The following is a 20,156-nucleotide window of genomic DNA, read 5'->3' as shown; positions in this document are numbered from 1 at the left end:
GACACGCCGTGGGTTCGCGTCCCCGTTCTGCCACTTCCTTGTACTGTCATGTTTTGGTTTCCTGATCTGAAAAAATAACTTCCCAGGTTGCTTTCAGGATAAACGAGTTAATTCACATAAATGCTTAGAATTGTGCCAGGCACATAAGGAGCACTCAGCAGACACTAGCTATTACCACCGTTCGTTCTCCAGAGGAGGGCGAGCATAGGAAGCGAACACATAGGAGTGAGTACATGTTGGAGGTCCACACCGCCTGCGGCAGCTCTGCAGTCCCAGTTAAAGGAGCAACGCCACCGAGAAGCCGAGTGCATTTGTGTTTGAGTTTTCCCTGCAGGGCTCGGCCCTCAGCCTCAGCAGCGGGAAAGCGGCTGGGAACTGCAGGAGAAAATAAGTCCCAGTCTCGCCCCCGAGGAAATGCCTGCTTGGGGGCAGCTGTAGAGATTGCAGCTGGACGTGGGGTCGGTTCTGTAAGGCTGTCAGAGGAGAAGGTGTTTGAGTTTTGATATCACAGAGGAGTAGCTTGGGTCCCAGGAGCCTCCACCCACCCACTCTTGGCTCAAGTTAGCCCTAGAAGTGAAATGGGGCGAAGCATCCCTAAGAGCGGGCACACGGAGCAGACTGGGCCGCACACAGAGGGCAGGTGCAGGAAGAGGCCTGGCTGGCTTCCCGGGAGCCCACCTCAGAGGCTCTGATGACTTGGATTACAGAGTAAAGCCTCTCCCGCGGTGCCTCCAAACTTGGATGGGAGTGTATGGAAGGTTTTCCCTTCTATCCCTTAGTCTCATCTCCTTCATCTAATCACAGTTGCCATAAAGAGGGGCCGGTCCAGCTGAAAACATCTGGCCCAGGTGCAACCTGGTGGTGCCCTTTGAAGAAGAGGCGGTAGAGGTCTGGGAAAATGAGGTTTCAGGGAAACACCCACACACTTACTGTGTCTTGTTTGCAGCTTTGAATCGCTAGGAGCCTCTGCTTCTAGCCACCCCCACCCCGCTCCCTGCAGCGCTCTGGCCTCCAGGCCAAAGACTCCCCCAGTTAGCGCCTCCCCCTCACCCCTCAATGCCTCTCCTTCCACCGAAGCTACCGCCACTCATCGGGAGGTGGGCAAGAGCTTAAAGAACCTTTTCAGACAGAGTCAGCTTTCTCCAAAAATACAGCCACCAGAGATTTCATTTTAATATCCAAATAAGTGCATGCCAGGGACACAAATTCACGGAGGACTCTCAAGGCTGCTGAGGCAAATGGGATTTTGCAACCCAAGTCCCCACACTATCTTCTGGGGTGTAATTACATGGATGTGCTAGGAGAGAGCTGGTGGCGGAGCCACTGAGGTCACTGCCGAGGCTGCTCCCCATCAGAGGGCTGGGGGCTGAGGCCACGGGCTGAGTCCTAACCTCCCTCTCATAGTTGCCCCCCTTTCCCACCTGGGCTTAGAATCTGGTGCTGTCTCAGCTTGATTCTGAAAACGCAGGTGTCGCTTCTTGTCAGGGATTTCTGCCTACTTTGTTCACTGATAGAATCAAGTGTGGAGAACACAGTAAGCATTGAATAAATATGTAATGAGTGAGTGAATGAATGAATGAGTGAGTGAATGAATTTATAGCTTGAAGAGCCTTATCCAGGTGATGCAGCGGGGGCATACATGCCAAAGGCCTCTCAAACTAGACCCCGTTTTTGAGGATGACTTTGAGGTTACCTTCAGCCCAGACTGCTTTGATGTTGGACTAAACGAGGGAGGGAATGGAGCTTATTCATGGTCTGATCTTGATTTATATGGCGTTGACGTCTAAAACCAAGGATCTTCCTATTCTCCTTGATCTAAACTGGTCGTGAATCAATCCTCTAAGCCTATCTACTGGAACCATGACAGTGAACATAATTCAAAACAGTAAGGATCGGTTTGCCAGGAAGGGGTGGTGAGTCAGTGAACTCCCCCATCTCTGCCACGTCTGGTCTGCGCTACTTTGGATCCAGTGGTTAAAAAGTGAGCTTTGGAGTCAGACAGGCTAGGGTGCAAATCGTAGGCAAGTTTCTTCATCTCTCTAAACCTGTAAAATGGGGATGATAATGATGACGAATATTTTATAAGGTTAAGGTGACATGTAAATGACATGATGCATAGGGATCTCTTAGCTCAGTACCTGGCACATACTAAATGCTGAGTCATGATGGCTCTTGTGACAACGAGGCTGCAATACCCTGCTGGTCTTTGTGCCCCGCCCTCGGCTGCTTCAACAGCACAGGCTGTTGGAGAGGAGGGACCTCAGAGGTCGTGGGGAGCCAGCGTCCCACCGGAGCCGTGAAGTTTGGCCTCGGAGCACCCTAGGGAACAGTCACCGCGCTGCTCAGTGTCTTGGGTGCGGGTGAGATGGTTGGTTCCGGCAAAGGACGTGCACCCCTGGGTTTTTGGGTTTGCCTCGTAGGGGTGGACAGAGGGAGGCGGAAGCTGGGCGCCAGTCATAAGGCATTTGCTCCGGGCACGGCCCCCAGACAGGTGGCTCTTTCCCAGCCTGGAGCCGTGGACATGTGGCCTGCCATGGGAAGGCATGGACACAGGCATGGCAGGTGGTGTGGCAGCCTCCGCCTGAAGACACTTTCCAAAGCAATGTACACCCCTCAGGAGTTTCGGGGTTGCCATGGTAACGACAGGTCTGGACGCTAGCTTTCCCTCTTCTCTGCTTGGACCTGAACTCTGTCCTGGGCATATGCATAGGGAAGGAGTCGGCGAAACCAAAATCTGTCCCGCAGCGGTGCTCAGGCCGCCTCTTCCTTTTTTACTGAAAATCCTCCTGAGAGGGGGCCCTTTCAAATGGGCGATGGAGGGGGGCACTGGGGGAACAGGGTTGATTAAACACCTCATCGTCTCCCAGTTCCTCGTAAATCCATGTCTCCATGTCCCTGTGGTTAAGGCACAGCTGCCACTGCACATTGGCTAGTCGGTGGCTCATCTGCTTATGGAAATGCCTTCAAGGCTTGGAGTTTCTGACCAGGGCCCCAGCTCTCTCTAGCTCCCCTGTAGCTGTGTGCTCAGCTACCACCGAGCAATGCCCAGGACACGTGAGGCCTGCTGGGCGCCTGGGCGCCTGGGGGATGAAATACACCTGTGAATCCAGGAGTCGGGGAGCGGCTGCTCGGCCCCCACCTCCTGACAGATTCGCATGGGCCCTGGCATCCGGGCAAGAGGGTGTCTCCGCACATCAGTGTCTCCAAAGCTGCTATTACCTGCGAGCCGCCCTCCCGCTTCTTGGACTGTGCCGCATAAATAACAGTTACGATGCTGCCCAGGACACCTGTGCTACGGGTACAATAGGCATCACTTCACTGGGATGGATAGAAAATTTCAGGGTGGAAAGATGACCATGAAACACCCATTCAGAAAAGTAAAGAGACAAAGATGGGAGGCCCGTGGATGGTCAGTAAAAGGACGTCTTCTCGCGGGATGGAGAAAATCCAAGATCCCACTGAGAAATGAAACGCCAGTGGCTGCCCTCACTGCCCTGGCCACAGAGGAAGCAGAGAGAGGGGCTACCACTCCCCTTCCTGATGCTGGATGGAAATGTGCTGCTCGGACAACGGGACCCCTAATCCTTCTGCCAGGTGTGGAGCACACGGACACACTGTGCTTGTCGCTGCTCATTTACCCTGACAGCGTTGCTTCTCTTTGGGTGCCATCGAGTTCTATTTTTACCCCCTTACTCTTTGGTTAGTAGTGCTGACAAGCCCCCTAGAGAAAAGGACTCCAACGAGGTGAAAGGAATTGAGTGCCTCTTCACTACCCTTGGGAGCCAGCTGGCCATCACGGAGCCGAGATTTAGGGCATTGACTGCGTACCCACGGGCAGGTGTCCTGATTTGGGGCCAGCCTTCCCATTAGTGCAGGTCTGTTAAGCGCTCTCCCAAGAATCCTGAGGTCTCTGAAGCATGGAGTGTCCTCAGAGACAGGCGTGCTCCATAAATTACTGGTGCTTTAATTGTTTTAACAACCCACGGGTGGCATCTGATGACCAACAGTAGATGTAACAGGGCTTCTGTCTCCTCTGGTGCAAATGGTGTTAGAGGACATCTGTTTAACACGCTGCCTTCCCTTCCTTCCCACCGCCCCCATCGGCACAGATCCTTATGTCAAAGTGTCCCTGCTTTGTGACGGGCGGAGGCTGAAGAAGAAGAAAACCACCATAAAGAAGAACACGCTCAATCCTGTCTACAACGAGGCCATCATCTTTGACATCCCGCCAGAGAACATGGACCAAGTCAGCCTGCTCATCTCGGTTATGGACTATGATCGGTAGGTGCGGGCCCCGGAGGGACACGACTCCCTACGTCTCCTGGCAGCACAGGGCTTCTTGACCGTGGACCTTGTGGTTCACAGCCCAGGTGTCCACCGGCTTCAAGCCTGGCCGTAGCCACGGAGAGTACAGGAGCTTGAGGAAGAGCCTGGGTTTCCCCTCAGCAGAAGCTCAAGCTTCCCTTCCCAGCTGCTCCATTTCCGTTGGGGCAGCTCCCCCCTCCAGTTCCCCTGCATTCAGTCCTGACTATTCCCATTCCTCCCTCTGGCACCAAGTCCTGTCATCTGTCCTTGAAAAAGCCTCTCTAGCCTCTTCATTTCTGCTGCCGCTACCACTCCCGCTCGGGGATGGCTGTGCAGCCTCCATCACTCCCTCCTCCACCCAGCCAACCTACGAAAGGCACGCCTTCCTCATAAGGGACCACTTTCTTTCTGGACCCGCCCTTCTCTAGAACCATCCATGGCTCCTGGTGTCCAGCTCTTCCCCTGGACTCCCAAGGATTTCCATCATCTGGACCCAGCACATCCATCCTCGATTTCTCCTTTATTGGAGATATTTCTTCTCTTCCACTTATCCAATACCACTCCTCCATTCAGACTGGCTCAAAAGAATTTTCCTACTCCTCTAGCTACCAGCACTTCTCTCTCCACTTGTCACTCTGCTGAGGGAGAAGGAAACCAGGCAGTAAAGCCTCAATCCGGGATTTTTAGCACAAGTCCTCGGGCACAGTAGGTGCTCGGTGAACATAGTTGAGCAATGATTGATGTCCTTGCTGAGTGAGTAACTCACCTCCCAGCCGCTGGGGGAATGGAGCAATGGTGCTCAGAGCAGGTTGATTTATTTCCAAATGCTGATAGCATTTCAAGCGTGGGGGTGATGTGCAAGCCGAGTCCAGGAAGGGAAGAGACCTGAACCCTCCAACTCCCCCAAGTCAGGCCATCTGCCCATCATTTCCTGAGACTCCAGATGAGTGTAGAACCTTTTGCTCATCTGTCTGTATCCAGTGTCCGCCCAAGGAGGCAGGGCAAAGCATCACTGCTGCTGGCACCCTGCGGCCCTGCCGGGCACCTGTTTTCAGAGCTCAGCGCTCTGAGTTAGACCTGCCAACAGAGTCCCAGCCCCCGCCCACCCTCTCTGAGGGTGCGCCTGGCCCCCATGCCGGGCCTTTTGTCTCTCCCTCAGAGTGGGCCACAATGAGATCATAGGAGTCTGCCGTGTGGGGATCAACGCGGAAGGCCTGGGCAGGGACCACTGGAACGAGATGCTGGCGTACCCGCGGAAGCCCATCGCGCACTGGCACTCCTTGGTGGAGGTAAAGAAATCCTTCAAAGAGGTGGGTGAGGTCGCCCTCGGCCCTTGGCATGCTTGCTGCATGGCAGCGCGCGCTGGAGAATGGCCGTGGGCTGCTGCGAGGCCTCGCCTTTGTGGGTCCTGGGGGGAGGGGGCGTGGGGCCACGTGCTTCTCCCCCAGTGTGACGGGCAGGGAGGAAGACCGTGGGAAGCTGCCTGACAGAGCCTCTGATGTGGGGCAGACAGAAAGCAACACTGAGTTTTAGTTGGAAAATAAAAACTCCGAGGAAGCCTTCCCAGAAGCCCCGAATGCTTTCACCCAGGCCCTGGGCCAAGACAGCCCTTGAGGAGCGAACCCCACGGAGGTGAGATCAGAACTTGGCAAGAAATTCGACCTCTGTTGGGAGCAGCAAGTTCCCGAGGCTGCAGCCGGGCAGTGGGGCAGTTTTCACACGGAGGGAGACGCCAGAGATCGGCGCTGCTCTAGTGCACGTGGGTGCTCACGAGCTCGGCTGTAGGGTCTCCCTTCCTGGCGGGTCTAACAGAGACGCAGTGGACAGGGCACTGCCTGGGGCTCCCAGGGTTTGGGCTTCGAACTTGGCCTCTCCTGCCTTGCTGTGTAACCTTGAGCCACAGTGACAGTTCCAGTGACAGTTCCTCTGCCCCACCTCCACGGGCCTCCCCCAGAGTAAGATCCTGTGATTTATCGCCTTGGTGGTCCCAGCCTGCTTTTCTCACATGGGTTGGGACATCGGGGTAGCCAGGCAGGCTTTGAGCCTCATTCTGAATGCCTCATACCCCATTCCATATCCTGGAAAACCGGGTGATCATTCACTCATCTTAAAGGACTTCATGCCTCACAAGTCTAGGGAGCTGCGTAAAATTGGAAAATCTGCTAATAAAAAAATAAAGCGTCATCCCTCCCACCACATGGGCCCTTAAAAGCAGAGTCACCCCAAAACAGAGTCATCTCGTCGCCACGCTCTGGGACACAGAGAAGGTGTGGCAGCCAAGCCAGAGGACCTGCCTGCCGCCTCCTTCTCAGCGGACAAGCCCTTTCCCAGCGGCTTCCAGCAGTGAGGTGTCTCTCTGGACAAGCCCTTTCCCAGCGGCTTCCAGCAGTGAGGTGTCTCCAGAGAGACGGGGAGCTGAGGGTTGGAGGAGTGGAATCGGTCCTGGGGAGCGGCGCCTCGGGGAGCCAGGCTATTGCTTTACCTCCCGGGTAGGTGAGGGCCTTGTGAAGCTCCCGCCCTGCAGCCCCTGGGGCCCCCGAGAGGGGTAAGACATAGACGCAAAGTTCCTGCCCATCTGCGGCCTCGCCTTTCCGTCTTGTGGCCTCGGTTTGACCACAGCTGTGGAGCTTGAGTGAGCGAGGCTGGTTCCTCAGCTCTGCAGCTCCCAGCCCTCAGGGAAGCCTCTGCCCCCTCTTTTCCAGAAGATTCTCTCTGGAGAGTGGAGGTGAGGTTCCACAACCAGCCTCCACCTACACAGAAGGCAACTACTGACAGCAGACGACTCGGGGACAGCACTGGCCCCTCACTGTGCCGTGCCCTCCCCTTTAAAAACCCTTTGGTGATATTTAAGAATACAGCAAACCGATCTGCATGGTTTAGGGGCGGGGCATATGATGGGAGCTAAGAGGCTCTGATGGGCTCAGGCAGCTCACGGTTCCCACCCAGGTCTTCAGTTTCCTGGTTGATGAATGAGGCTCCTCCTCGGCAACTCTGACCCTTCATGACGACTGGGCAGGGGAGCCAGCATCTTGCAGCCCCCTTCTGACCTTCAATCTGCAATAACCCATCACTGTTACCCAACTGGGCTGCCCACATAAACTGGGTGTAACCAGCCAGGCTGGGGTTCGGGTGGGTGCAGGGCAGCGGAGAGGTGGTCCGACCCAGAATCCCTCTTCTTTGAGATGAATGCAACCTAATTAAGCCAAATAATTGATTCCAAATCCTGTCTTTTGTGAGTCCAACTCACTCGTTCAGACTACAAAAGAAAGATAAAGTAGAATCAAGCCCTTGAAAATGAATATTCGATGAGACAGTAAAGGGAAAGGAACAGTATATGGGAGACGAAAAGAGAATAAATTGATTTATATCCTTTGGGTTCTACTTTTTTCTTGGCCTCGCCAACGGAGCTCGCCAGACCGCCCCTCCCCCACGCACCGTCAAGCTGTCTTCTGCTCAGCTGATGGGTTCTCTGAATGAAGGAGCTGAAAATGACATGCGGCTTGGCAACCTAGGATTCCATCAGTACAAACATGTATAAAATTTCCACCTACACCGTGAGCACCCCCAGTTTAAGGATCTTTATAAACGTGCGTCCAAAGCCCACCGGGCTAATATGAAGGCCGTGTTCTTTGGGCTCATGTGACGCATTGTACTTGAACGCTTATCTCAGTCATCCTCGGAGCTCTCATCCCGCATTCTCTTCCGTCCTGTTCTGGACACTGAGGGAGAGTCTTGCCCCGGGACCGCTTTCTCCCATTTGTATAATCCGTGAAGAAATCTCGCTCCCCAGCTCGGGGGAAGATAGATGGCATCGCACCTGGGAAGCATCTGTATTTATACTGTACTTTTCTCAGAGGAGTTTGAGTGCTGTGATCATTTCTCTTTTTATTAACGAGAACAGAGGGCTCCGTACTTGCTCGCTTGTTTGGGGTCTTTACATAAGGTCGAGGGGAGCAAATTAACTGAAAGGCATTCTTTCCTGCTGGGATTTTCCCCCCCATGAATACAAAGTGATTAAGCCACAGCCAGCATCCTTCCCTCGCTGCCTGTCATCGCTGTCACCACCTACCGTGCCTGGGATGGCCAGCAACCTTCTCCAAGGCGTTCTATTCTGAAGGGCCAAGTTCAGATCACCTGCCAGAGAGTTGAGGTCTCTGTTGGAACGTGACCCCTTTCAGAACAGTACAAGGTTTCTGGAGTGCAGCCACCCCCCCCCGCCCCACCCCTGGGAACGACTATCTTCCCGCCTGTGGGGACCAGGTCTCCGCCAGTTCACAACCCCCAGGCAAGCCTCCTGGGTCATGCATTCGCCTGCCCACTGTCCATGAACCCGTCTCCTCTGTGTTTATCGTCATAGGACAATCAGGGGCTGGCGGGGAGCCCGTGTGCCTTCTTCCTTTGCCCTGGATAAACAAGTATGCTCCGTGTGCCTTCTCGGTGGGCTGTTACAGAAGGAAAAATGGGCGCTCTGTGTAGAGATTTCATTTCCCCCTCTGATCTGGCCCATCAGTCAGGTGGTTTAGGTGGCATGGGAGCCCAGGGGAGAAGCCAGTAATTACAAGGTACCTTGTACCAACATTGATGGTTATCACAGAGAAAGGAGAACTTGTAAAATGAAGGTCTGCTCAGTGAAAGCCTTAGTCACCGTCTCACGCCATGTCACCTTTTGGTTAAGGAACCCTTGAGTCAGAAGTCACAGTGGGCTCGTCCGACAAGCAGGCATTTATTGATCTAAAATATTTCACCAGGGAAACCCTCGGTTGTGAGTGCATTCACGTGGATGCTGCGAGCAGAGACTGCCGCCTGGAGTTAGGAGTAAGTACCAAAGAGGTCAGGCGTCTTACTGCATTCCCTGTCTCCTTCCCCTGGCGTGGCCAGGGGCCAGGATGGCAGCCGGGTGGCGTGGAAGAAGCGCCGAGTTGGGAGTTAGGAGACCTGGTTTCGGATCCTGGCTCTGCCCCGAGCTAGCTGTGTCTTCACGTCTCTATGTCTTTGTTTTCTTATCTTCAAGAAGGAGAGAGTTAGATGGCATGGTCTCCCAGGCCTGCCTCAGGTCTGGCGTGCTGGGTCACACAGTGGTCAGTACTGCTTGTCCAGCCGTGGTTGGCTGTAATGCTGCCGCTCAGCCTAGACGGGAAGCGTGAAGGGGCCACGAGGCGCTGAACTGGGGGAGGAGCTGAATGAAGGAGCTGGCTTTCCTGAGAATGGGGAGCATGAAGGCGTTCGGTAGGCTTGGGTCTCTCCTCAGCACCGGGGCCTCCCCCTTTGTCCAGAGGAGATGCTGATGGCAGGTGGTCTATTCCTTAGGGGGCTCGACTTTGTCTGGAAATGGCCATGTTGAGGGGGGAACTGTGTCCTCTCCCCAACCCACACACACACCACATGCACAAATGCATATCCAGCCCCCACTCAGCCCCGTCACTCCACGGGGAGACCCTGAGGCTCACAGCAGCACAGGCTGCACTTCCGTTTCGGAAAGACCATCCTACACTCCCCGACTCTCCCAGAGCCTGGTCCTGCGGCACCTCGCAGAGTGTTGGGTCTCCTCAGCTCACAGAAAGGCTGGACTGTCTCCCTTTGAAGCCCACAGCCCCCAGGCAGCTGGGAACATTCATCCGCAGGATCAGCTCCTGGCCCAGCGAACACTGCTGTAGCTATGACCGGCTGGCTTTCCCATGCAAACAAGGGCGAGATGCTCAAGGGCGGGTCCATCAGCCTCAACCTCTCCTTCACCCCATCCTGCCTCAGGACATCACCCACTTTCACAGAGGGGCTAGGGCCGGGCTGAGAGGAGGCAACCCCGAGATGAGAGAGCCGAGGGGAGCAAAGGCGGGCACCTGGAAGGGGAAGGGGCTGCCGGCCCTCCACCTCCTACCTCTCCACCAGTCAGCGTGGATGCCCCGAGGAAGCATTAAGACTGAAGAACGCCCAGAGCTAGAGCAACATCAGGCTTTTAACTGTACTAACAGCCCACAGACAAATCGCTAATAATTCATGATCGGGCTCTTGGCAGGGAGGGCATACTCTGCAGACTGCCTCTCTCGCTAACATAATCCGATTTTCTGTATGAGAAATGGCGGAAGCTCAGAAACGGCCCAGTCACCGCACCTCCTCAACACACACACACACTCACACACACACTCACACTGAAGCACGCTTTCATGATCTCTGCAGTAGGTCTACTTCTAAAATCAGGTATTCCCAACTAGAGCTGTGCCCTTACGTTTTTTGCATGGCTGACAGCAACACTCGAGAAGGCTTACAAGAGTGAATTCAGTGCATGAGCCAGACCAGTTCTGGAAGCTGAGCTGTCAGTTTCCGCCGCAATCAATAACCGGCTTCTCTCCTCCCAGCAGTGGCAGGGCCGCGCCGCCAGCTTCGACAGCGAGAGCTCGTGCCCCTCTCCGAAGCCACCTCCGACACCGTGAGCCGCACGGCTGAGCCACACCAACGGGACTCGGCACCGTTCTTTCTGCACCTGTTCAACCGTCTCCACACAGCGCCCTGCAGTCGGCGCACCAGGGACAGCGCGGCGCGCGGGGTCCTACCTGCTCCTGCGTAGGTCAAGGCCGAGACACTTGTCCTGCGGTCAGATCTGTCTTAGTCTTTTCTGTCTCCCAAGGTGATTTTCTTTTGTGTGTGTGTGGTTTTCACTTTTTATGGATCTGCTGTCAAGAAAGGGAGAAACAAGAAAGTAGGCAAAAACAGAGTGGAGAGCCCGTAAGTCGGTTCAGTAAAATACAGTGTAAAATAGTCGTCTTTTGGGGGAAAGGTGATGTGAATTTCTGGAATGTTGTGTCTCCATCAAGTGCCACTACCCTGGAGGAGGACATGGGATGGAGCTATGTCCTCCCTCTCGGTGGCCTGCAGGTGCCAATCCATGCAAGAGCCTCTATGAGACTATTTGGAGCTCTTCGCCCTGTGACACAAGCCGAGATGCAGGCTCCTGGTCCCATGTGGAAACCACGAGCGCCCTGCGGTGTCTGGGAACCTTGAGGGGGTTGTACAGGGCTCCTCACTCCCCTTCCCCATGGGCTTCATTCATGATTTGAAAAGGTCTTGACCCCTCCTGGGAACTTAGTCACTTTCTTTAGGAATGATTCTGCTGCAACGAAACGTGCCCTGTGTTTTCGCGCGCCCCACCGTTAATGACCGTATTTGTTTGGAAACGGGATCTTTGGACTCGACAATACCCTTCCTTGTCAAGGAGGTACGTGTGTTCTGGAAGGATTTCTGCATTATACACGGCTTTGTAATTCCACCAGGTACCAAGCAGCTGTTTAAAAAGCCTATAGAGGCCAAAGAAAACCCTAGGTAAAATGTCCTTTTCTGAATGGGGAGGTGTGAAGTCCAAGTAATAGTGGGAGCCCATCTTTCTATGAAGAGTGTCTTCTTGATTTCTCTTAAACCTAGTTCAGCCCCTTTGACTCTGGGGCAATCTTCATCTCGAACTTTAGTTCTATCAACTACTGAGTACTTCTGTGTTTGCTGTTTGTTTCAGTGGTAATGAAGGTGTTTTGTTTTGTTTTTTCCTTTAGATATCTACCTTAGGCCAAATTCAATTTAGGAAAAATATATTTAAACTATTCTGTATTGTCAGAGTACATTTCTGTTGAGTTGGCCTCCCCACCCCGACCCCCCAGAACTAGGTTGACGTGCTCAGCTCAGTCTGTGGAGCCTTCGTCAATGGTGGAGGGGAGTTTCCCCTTCAGCTTGTGCTCAGACAGAGCCGTGTGTGGCGTCCCAAAGGCAGGTCTGCTGAAGAACCCCTTCTTTCAACCATGGGAGGTCAAGAACGTACACGCTCTTCACACACCCTGTGTCTTATTCTTTATATATGCCACATGCTGTAGGAGCTGCAACTCAATAAAGCAACCCTCATTTTAAAGCCAAGTTACCAGGCTTCTCTGCTGATAACACCTTTGGGTAGTGTGTTCTAGTCCTAAAAATGACCAGATTGGGCATGAGGTAACAGGATATGGTGGCAGAAGACATGTTAAGCTTAGGAAAGTAAATGTAGATAAACCCCAACTCCCCATTGTACTGAGTCTTCAACTTAGGGGCAATTGAGTCATTGGTATAAAGATACATTTTCTTCCCAAATGTCTTGTGATGGACAGATAGGCCTTCCTAGTTAGGCAGTTCTGCAGCGGATGTTCTCTTGAGAGTACGAGACAAAAACCCAAGGTCATGGCAAGATTCCCATCCAGCCATAAACTTCATTTTTCTTGACTGACCCCATCAGGAGGGCCATGCCAATCACTGAGCAGACGCTGTGCGTCCTGCAACCACGAGGGGACACTTGAGTTTCCTGGGCCAGAAGGAGCCCAGACGTGAGCTCAAGTGCATGCACGTCCAGCTGTCATCCACGACTTGTAGGCATGCCTGTTGTGTGGCTCAGTGATTGGCCGTTGTTGACCCAAGAACCAGGAGGTCACGGTTCAATTTCCGGTTAGGGCACAAGCCTGGGTTGCCGGGCTCGATCCCCAGTGTGGGGAGTGCAGGAGGCAGCCGATCAATGATTCTCTCATCATTGATGATTCTATCTCTCTCTCCCTCTCCCTTCCTCACTGAAATCAATAAAAACACATTTAAAAAGAAAAAATTAAAACCTGTAGGTACTTGCAGATAACCACTCCTAACTTTTGGAGAAGGGAGTGTTATTGGCGTGAAACTTGGACTAATTACTGCTCTCAGCCATCCCCCTTCTGTCCAAGCAGCTCTCTCACACATGGTTTTGGAAAATCATTTCCTGAGCAGACTATGGTCAGACCCACACCAGCCTAACCAACTGCAGTCTGGGTGAGTTGGTAGATTTCCACAGGCTAGGAGCAGCCTCCCCCTTCCCCGTCCTCAGGGGAAACTGTTTCTGACCGGAAGCCTGAATGAAACCTGAACGTCTGCCAACATCATTATCTGGCCCAATATCTCCTCCCACAGACGAGAATAAAATGAATTACACGTTTCTGAATAAAATAAAACACAGAGTGGATTCGTTTGCTCGTTTCCTCCGCCATGAGAAACCTCTGGGGCTGCTCACTGAGCTCTGCTGACGTGGGGATCATTGAGGCCTCCGCACAGAGATGTTTTCTTTAAAACTGCAGGGCTGCCTGCTCCTATGCAGCAGTGTTCCTGGACTGAAACGTGCCTCCTCTCACCCCCCGCCCCGTACTCGGGATGTTAATTAATTGCATCGTCATTTAAAAAATTATGTTGTTAATTACTGCCTCGCATCTCCCTACCCGTCACAGCCTGGAGTCTTTATTCAATTAAATCTCTGTCTCTTGCCCATTTCTCTCGTCACTGTGCGTTCCTGGGGTCTATCCGTCAGCGCGCACACAGGACGCTGCAAAGCTTTTATTTTTCATCTCTGTTCCACGGAGGTGACCACCTCCCTTCACGGTACAGCAAGAGGGCTGGTGGCTTTGATTCTGCCCAAGGACACGTGCACAGCCCATTCAGCTGGAGCCACCTGTGTCTGCCAGGCTGGGGGCTCTCGGCACCTGGGGCCCGGGCAGGGCTGTTTCCTCAGCTGTTGCCACAACTTCTCTAGGGAAGTGGGTCACACCCTCAATCTGGAAAGCGCGATGCTTCGCCCACCAGGGGAGGGATCCTGCTAATTCTCATAAAACACACCGTGGCGGAGTGTTAAGAAGATCCGATGGCAGACTGGAAGATTTAAAAAGAGCATTCTGCCCGGCCGGTGTGGTTCAATGGTTGAGTGTCATGGTTTGATTCCCGGTTAGGGAACATGCCTGGGTTTCGGCTCAATCCCCAGTGTGTGTGTGTGTGTGTGGGGTGGGGGGGGACGGGGCGGTGTGCAGCAGACAGCTGATTGATGATTCTCTCATTAATGTTTCTGTCTCTCCCTCTCCCTTCCTCTCTCTAAAATAAAAAATATATATTAAAAAAGAGCATTCTAGCTTCATAGAATATTGTCTCTGCTCACCACAGCTCTTAATTTAGAAGGCAGCCCATAGAGAGGAGAGGGAAGGCGCCACCCATTTGTGCATCTCTGCATCTAAGTGAGATGCCACCCAGGGAGCTAAGCTGCTGAGAGAAGCACTCGGCTGCTCCCCCTCGCTTCCGCCTCCTCATCAAGTCGCCCACGAGGCAGCACGCTCCCATGCGGGGATGTGCTAGTGGTATCTAGAGCTGATCCACCCCGGGTGAAGGTGCCCTGCCGGCGGGCTGGGTCATGCAGCAATGCCAGCCTTCAGATCTCAGTGGCTGAAAACAACAAATAAAGGCTTATTTATTCATGCCAGGTGTCTATTGAAGGTCAGCTAGGGGCTGGGGTGGGGGGAGGATCTGCTCACGGATTTATGCAGAGGGACTCAGAATGGCACGGCAGCCAACATCTCAAACGCTGCCTAGTTGCTGCCAGAAAAGAGCTCAGACGGGTCTCATAGTGGCCTCAATGCTCGGCCCCGAAAGGAACACGTCACCTTCCTTTGACAGTTCATCGCCTGGAACTACTCATGTGACCTCTCAAAACGCCAGGGGCCCAAGCGCCCGGGGAGGAAGAACTGGAACTGTTTGGTTCTCGGCGCTGGGAGGATCGCAGTGACTTAGACACCTGGGAGGGCTGGTTCAGGGAAACTAGCTTATTTCTTGTGTGATGAAACGAAGGACTGCCCATTGGGCCACACAATTTGCCAGCCTCAGGCTTGAATCTTGCCCACAAAAAGCGTTTAGTCTAGTAAGTTGCCAACACAAGTAACGCAGCCCAAGGTAGGAAGTGGTAAGTGCCGGGCGGGCGGTGAAACAAAGGCTCCAGAAGTCCCGGGGAGAACACCCCACGGGCAGGTGAGCGACAGCTTCGAGAGAGAAGGGGCACCTGATGGAGACCTTTGTGAGGAGGGCACACCCTCAGAGGGCCCACCCCGGTGCAGTGCAGGCCCAGAGCTGAGGAATTCCCAGGGCTGCCAAGCACCCTGACCCGGAGGGACAATGAACCCGCTGAGCACAAATGCCACCCTGCTTGCCCTGCTCAGCCCAGGCAGACGCTGACTTCTGCCCCAGAGGCCTCCTTTCCCCCCCACAGAACCCCACCTGCCAGGCCACAGGCACGGCCCCTGCCCAGTTCCTGCTGCTGCCTCCACTGGACATGGACCTGCTGCCCCTCCCCCTCCCGTGCTGGCTTGGCTTCTGCTCCCGAAGGGCTGAGCGAGGCACGGGCAGTACCCCGGGAAGCAAGGGCGCCTGTAAGGATCACAGACAGGCGGACAGCCGAGCAGATCCGGAAGACAGGGAGAGGGAAGGGGGATTCAAAAGCATTCTATGTTTTTACATCTGAAGCAGGAGAAAAATGACAGAGCCTTCCAGAAACCAGAAACTCAGCAGAACAAGGGGGGAAATGATGAGCCCAGTTTGGGCCAAACTAAGTTTGAGATGCTGGAGGGATGTCTAGCCGACAGCTGCAGTTCAAGGTGCGGCTTGGCAGAGAGGTCAGCATGAGCCTTGAATTCATGGGAAGCCTGCGCACCAAAACGAGGCGTGAAGCCAGAGGGGCACTCTGCCACGAGGGCACAAGTTGACCAGGAGAGATTCTTGGGGCACCATCAACATTTAGAGGTCAAGGACCTGCAGTGGCCTCTGGGTGAGCCATCGGTCACGCGTACTAATTCGATGCCCTCCACCAGGTATTCCTCCAGGAACAGCTAAAGAGTGTGGAGTCCGCCCATCACACCAACCCTGTCCAGTCACCCATAAACGTGCTGTATGTTGGAAAATGCACCCTGGCCCGTGTGGCTCAGTGGTTGAGCCAGGAGGTCACAGTTCCATTCTTGGTCAGGGCACAGGCCTGGGTTTTGGGCTCGATCCCCAGTAGGGGTCGTGCAGGAGGCAGCCAATCAATGCTTCTTTCTCCCTCTCTCCCCTTCTCCCTTCCTCTCTGAAATCAATAAAAATATTTTTATTGAATGAAGGCTGGCTGCAACCGGAAAGCGGTGCTGAGCTCAGTCGGGCAGGAGGGCTCATTACTCTCCAATACTCAGCTCCAAACAAAGCCGGTGCCGTTAGACTTGATGAAAAGGGAGACCCGTGGATGAGCTGCCGTGGGAGAGGGCAGCAGAAGACTTCAGTGTCTGCAAACCAGACACTCACCCAGGCCGCTCAGCGCTCCTGCCTCCTGCGTCTCCCCTCTCAAGGAGGTCTCAGCTGGGACGACTGACGGGCAGGAACTTAGCCCTGGGGCTGGAGTGGGCAGACGTGTGACTCCTTTCCCTGAGGTGATTCTTTTCCCCACACACATTGGGGGAGTTTGTTGAGACATCAGGGATTATCCAGAGAGACAGGAGCACCCACGTGGCAGGTGCCTCCGGCTTCCTGAGCCAGGCCTGCGGGGACCCTTCGGGCTGGGCAGTCAGGAATGAACCCCCATGGCTAGAAATCCTAAGTGTTCGGGGGAATGCGAGTCCCTGAGACACAGACTAGCTCATCACGGTTGAAAGGGCTGTGCCCTTTGAACCATGGCCTTTCATCTCCCTGGAGAAATGACCAGCAATGACACCCCATTGTGAAATCAAAGAACCAGACGAGCTTCAGACACCGTCTTCCTTAAATGACCAGCAGCTTCCTTTCTCAAATGGTACAAACATGTGCAACTGCCATGCACGAGTTCTTCCCCTGCCTCCTGGTTCTGAACCACTTTTGTTTCTGCTGCCCAGATGCCCCACCTCGCTCTCTCCCTGGCACTGAAGCTGGGGGTTGAACCGCATTCTCCCGTGTTTCAGTCCCAGGGGCCACCTGACAGGGTGGCCACGTGAGGATGGAGTCATCGCTTCGACATCAATGCATCTGGAAAACTCGAGAGCCTAGAGCCAGAGACAGGGGTTCAGTCCTGGTTCCCCACTTCCCCAGTCTACCCTGGGCAGGTCAGATAGCCCCTCTGAGGCTCGGCTTCCGATCTGCACCCTGAGAGCATGTCACAGCGTATCTGCCTGCACACCGTCCTCTTCCCGTGCAGGCCCTGTCACCGTGTATAACCGGGTAACCGAGAACAAAGGGGCTTGGCCACTGCGCTGCTCTTAACCCCGGCGAGGGTGGGAAGGAGCAGGGAGGGGGTGCAGGGAAGAAATCGAGTGACTGTGTAATTAATTTGGAATAATGTAAGCACTGAGCCGTTGAAGAGAAACAAAAGTGGTGACATTTAATGAATGTGTCAGTCGATATCTCGCTCATTCCAGCTGTCTTTTTAAATGTCAACTATCTCACAGCTCCTTTTCCTTGCAGCTGGAAGGTTTGTGCCAACGACAAGCATCGACTCTGGTTTCTGCCCCCTAGGTTAGCACGGGCACGTGGTTTCAGAAGCAGGAAGTCCTAGAGGCTGCGGGGACGGGGAACAATGACCGTCACCCCAGAGAGCCGGGCACGGCAGCTGCTCCTCGGGTCCCCCCACTGGTCCATTCTCCTTGCCCTTCACCCTCCTTCATGCCATCGACTCTAGAGAACACACGAGGTGTCCACGCCGAGAGGAAGCTGCTTCCCCCCCCCCCCCCCCCCCCCCCCACCCATGGTGCCTCTTCAAACTTCTCAGCGCTTGAGAGTTCTCAGGAGAAAAACCTTAGCTGAACTCCAGGGAGAGAGAAAGCCAAGAGCCCGTTGCTCCAGGCTCAGGAATTTCCATTCCGAGCCACTGGCCCTTGGTTCTGACCCCTATAAATACCAGATAACGCTTCAGAGAGTGACCAGCTGGATTTTCACTTTGGATAAAAATGTGCAGCTACGCGGCACTGCGCGGTTTTTGTCCCCCAAACTCCATCCCTGCCCCCAAAGTGAGCTTTCCCACTGTCAGCCACAGCTGAGCGGCCATTCTGTGACCTTCCCAGGCACCGGGGTGGGAGGAGGAGGAGCAACTAAGACCCGAGTGGAAAACTGGCTGGTGAGCAAGCAGCCTGGAAGCTGCTGTGGCCGAGGCCGACGACAGAGCTCCGGCCAGTGCAGCTCACCGAGCGGAGCGCAGCGCTGGCAGGAGGAGCCGAGGAGGGCCACGGTGCTCCAGGCTGCCGGGAGCAGGGCCGGGAGAGCCAGCTCAGGACCAATGGTAACAGCTCAGCCTTGGCCACGCCCAGGTGCGCAGGGAGTACACAGTGACATGTCAGAGGACAGGCCAACGGTCCAGCTCTAGCCAGGAAACCCATGCCAGCCCTTCAGGCAAAGCCACATACACAGGCCCCCTCCCCAACCTAAATGCACCGTCATCTAGAGGAGAGCCAACCACGTGAACGCTCACCCCCGCTGCCTTCTCACCCCTACGCAGAGCCAGTGGCTTATTACTCTTTCCCAGGCCATATCTTCGTGACTTCCACAGTGCCTCCCCCATGATCAGCCGTACTTCCTTAAGGTTCTCTCCCTGCCCGACTCTGGTCTCCTTCATGGGATCCACCCCAACTCTTACACACGCATCCCTGGAAATGAGAAGGCCCGCAGGCCCAGGCCCTGGCCTCTCCCCAACTCTCATTCTTTCTGGACAATTTCACCCCCATCGCCTCCACATCAGCTACTGCCTCTGTGCTGAAGCTGATCCACATCCCAGCTGCCACGACTCTCTGAGTGCCCAGCCCAGACAGCCACCTGCCACAGACCAGGCCCTCGGATGTCCCGATGCAGCCGAAAGCCTGCCTTTCCCAAAGCGAATCTCTCTCAGAGCTGCTCCTTCAGCTGTCCTTGAACTTCAGAAGCACTGTCTCATTGGTTTAATGTTTGACTCCCTCTCTCCCTCCATCAGCCCTCAAGTTATATTTATTTCTTCTTCTGTGTGGTCTAACTGCACACTCTTTCTCTAGACCCTTGTTATTTCCCTCCTGGATTACCCTCCAGGGACTGAAAACTCTGAGACCTCTGCGCTAAAAGGGTGGCATGAATGTGTGAGCTGTAAGACAAAGGATGAGTGGCAGGTTATGGGCACCGGACAGTGTAAGCTCTATCTAAAACATTCAAATTTTTAAGAATTTAAAACCCTCTAGGCAAACTAATCAGAGTTGTTCCCTGGACAGAGACTTTGCACCCCTAAAAAGCCGGCCTCCACTTCCCTGGTAGTGTTATCACTCTAATATGATTAGTATGCCTTCCATATTACGGTACTCAAAACCCTTCCTGACTTCCCTTTTGCCCACAGGGGAAAAGGAATGATTAATGTCTGCGTAAAATTTAAAAATCACCAAGGATTTTGTCTTACAGGAAGCTGGCAGAGGATTAATTGGCATTCAGGACCCTTCTTGGGTCTCCACCCTTCCCACAGGCAAATGCAACCCCTCCTCCCACCACGCTGCACTTATCCCTGCCCTCCCCTGGGAAACCATCCGATCTCTCCTTTTTTAAAAAATTGATTTGAGAGAGAAGCATCAATGTGAGAGAAAGACATCGATTGGTTGCCTCCTGCATGCATCCCAACTGGGGATCGAACCCACAACTTAGGTATGTGCCCTGACTGGGAATGGAACCTGCGACCCTCATTGCACAGGATGACTCTCCAACCAAGTGATCCACACTGGCCGGGGCCCATCCATTCTTTCAGGCCTAACCCAAGCCTCTCCTGAAAAAGCCTTCCCAGACCCCTGCAGGGGAGGGACTCCTTCCCCATACTCCCAAAGCAGTTGCTGGCCCGCACGCCCTTGTTGGATGTCAGTGTGCGTTTCCTTGTCTTATTATTCTTTTCCGTGCACACACTCCTGTCCTCCACCAGCAACCAGCATCGGAGCCTTTTCCTTGTCTGGCTCCCTCCCACTGCCCTGCATATCCAGGTGCCCATCGTGGTGAGCCTGCCAGAGAGAAATGCTGACTGCCAGAAGGGGGAGGGCACACCAGCCACAACCAGTCAAGTGCCCAGGTTCAGAATACCAAGCCTC

General features: G+C 54.2%; 1 protein-coding gene across 3 annotated transcripts in view; it reads left to right on the top strand.

Annotated features, from left to right (window-relative positions):
- Nucleotides 1–10,733, top strand: part of SYT6 (synaptotagmin 6) — a gene marked incomplete at both ends in the record, with an annotated part of 47,504 nt that extends 36,771 nt beyond the window's left edge. The window contains 3 exons of one of the 3 annotated variants that reach the window (XM_079760487.1): nucleotides 4,110–4,281; nucleotides 5,465–5,615; nucleotides 10,662–10,733. In XM_079760487.1, the coding sequence (XP_079616613.1) occupies nucleotides 4,110–4,281; nucleotides 5,465–5,615; nucleotides 10,662–10,733 (395 nt within the window). Of the gene's footprint in view, nucleotides 1–4,109; nucleotides 4,282–5,464; nucleotides 5,616–9,053; nucleotides 9,072–10,661 lie in introns of those variants that run through there. The other 2 variants (XM_079760489.1, XM_079760488.1) reach the window with 2 other exon arrangements.
- Between the last annotated feature and the right edge of the window lie 9,423 nt (nucleotides 10,734–20,156).

The sequence above is a fragment of the Cnephaeus nilssonii genome (assembly GCF_951640355.1).
Source record: "Cnephaeus nilssonii genome assembly, chromosome: 21".
NCBI classification, from domain to species: domain Eukaryota; kingdom Metazoa; phylum Chordata; class Mammalia; order Chiroptera; family Vespertilionidae; genus Cnephaeus; species Cnephaeus nilssonii.
This window is presented reverse-complemented; position numbering and strand designations above follow the sequence as displayed.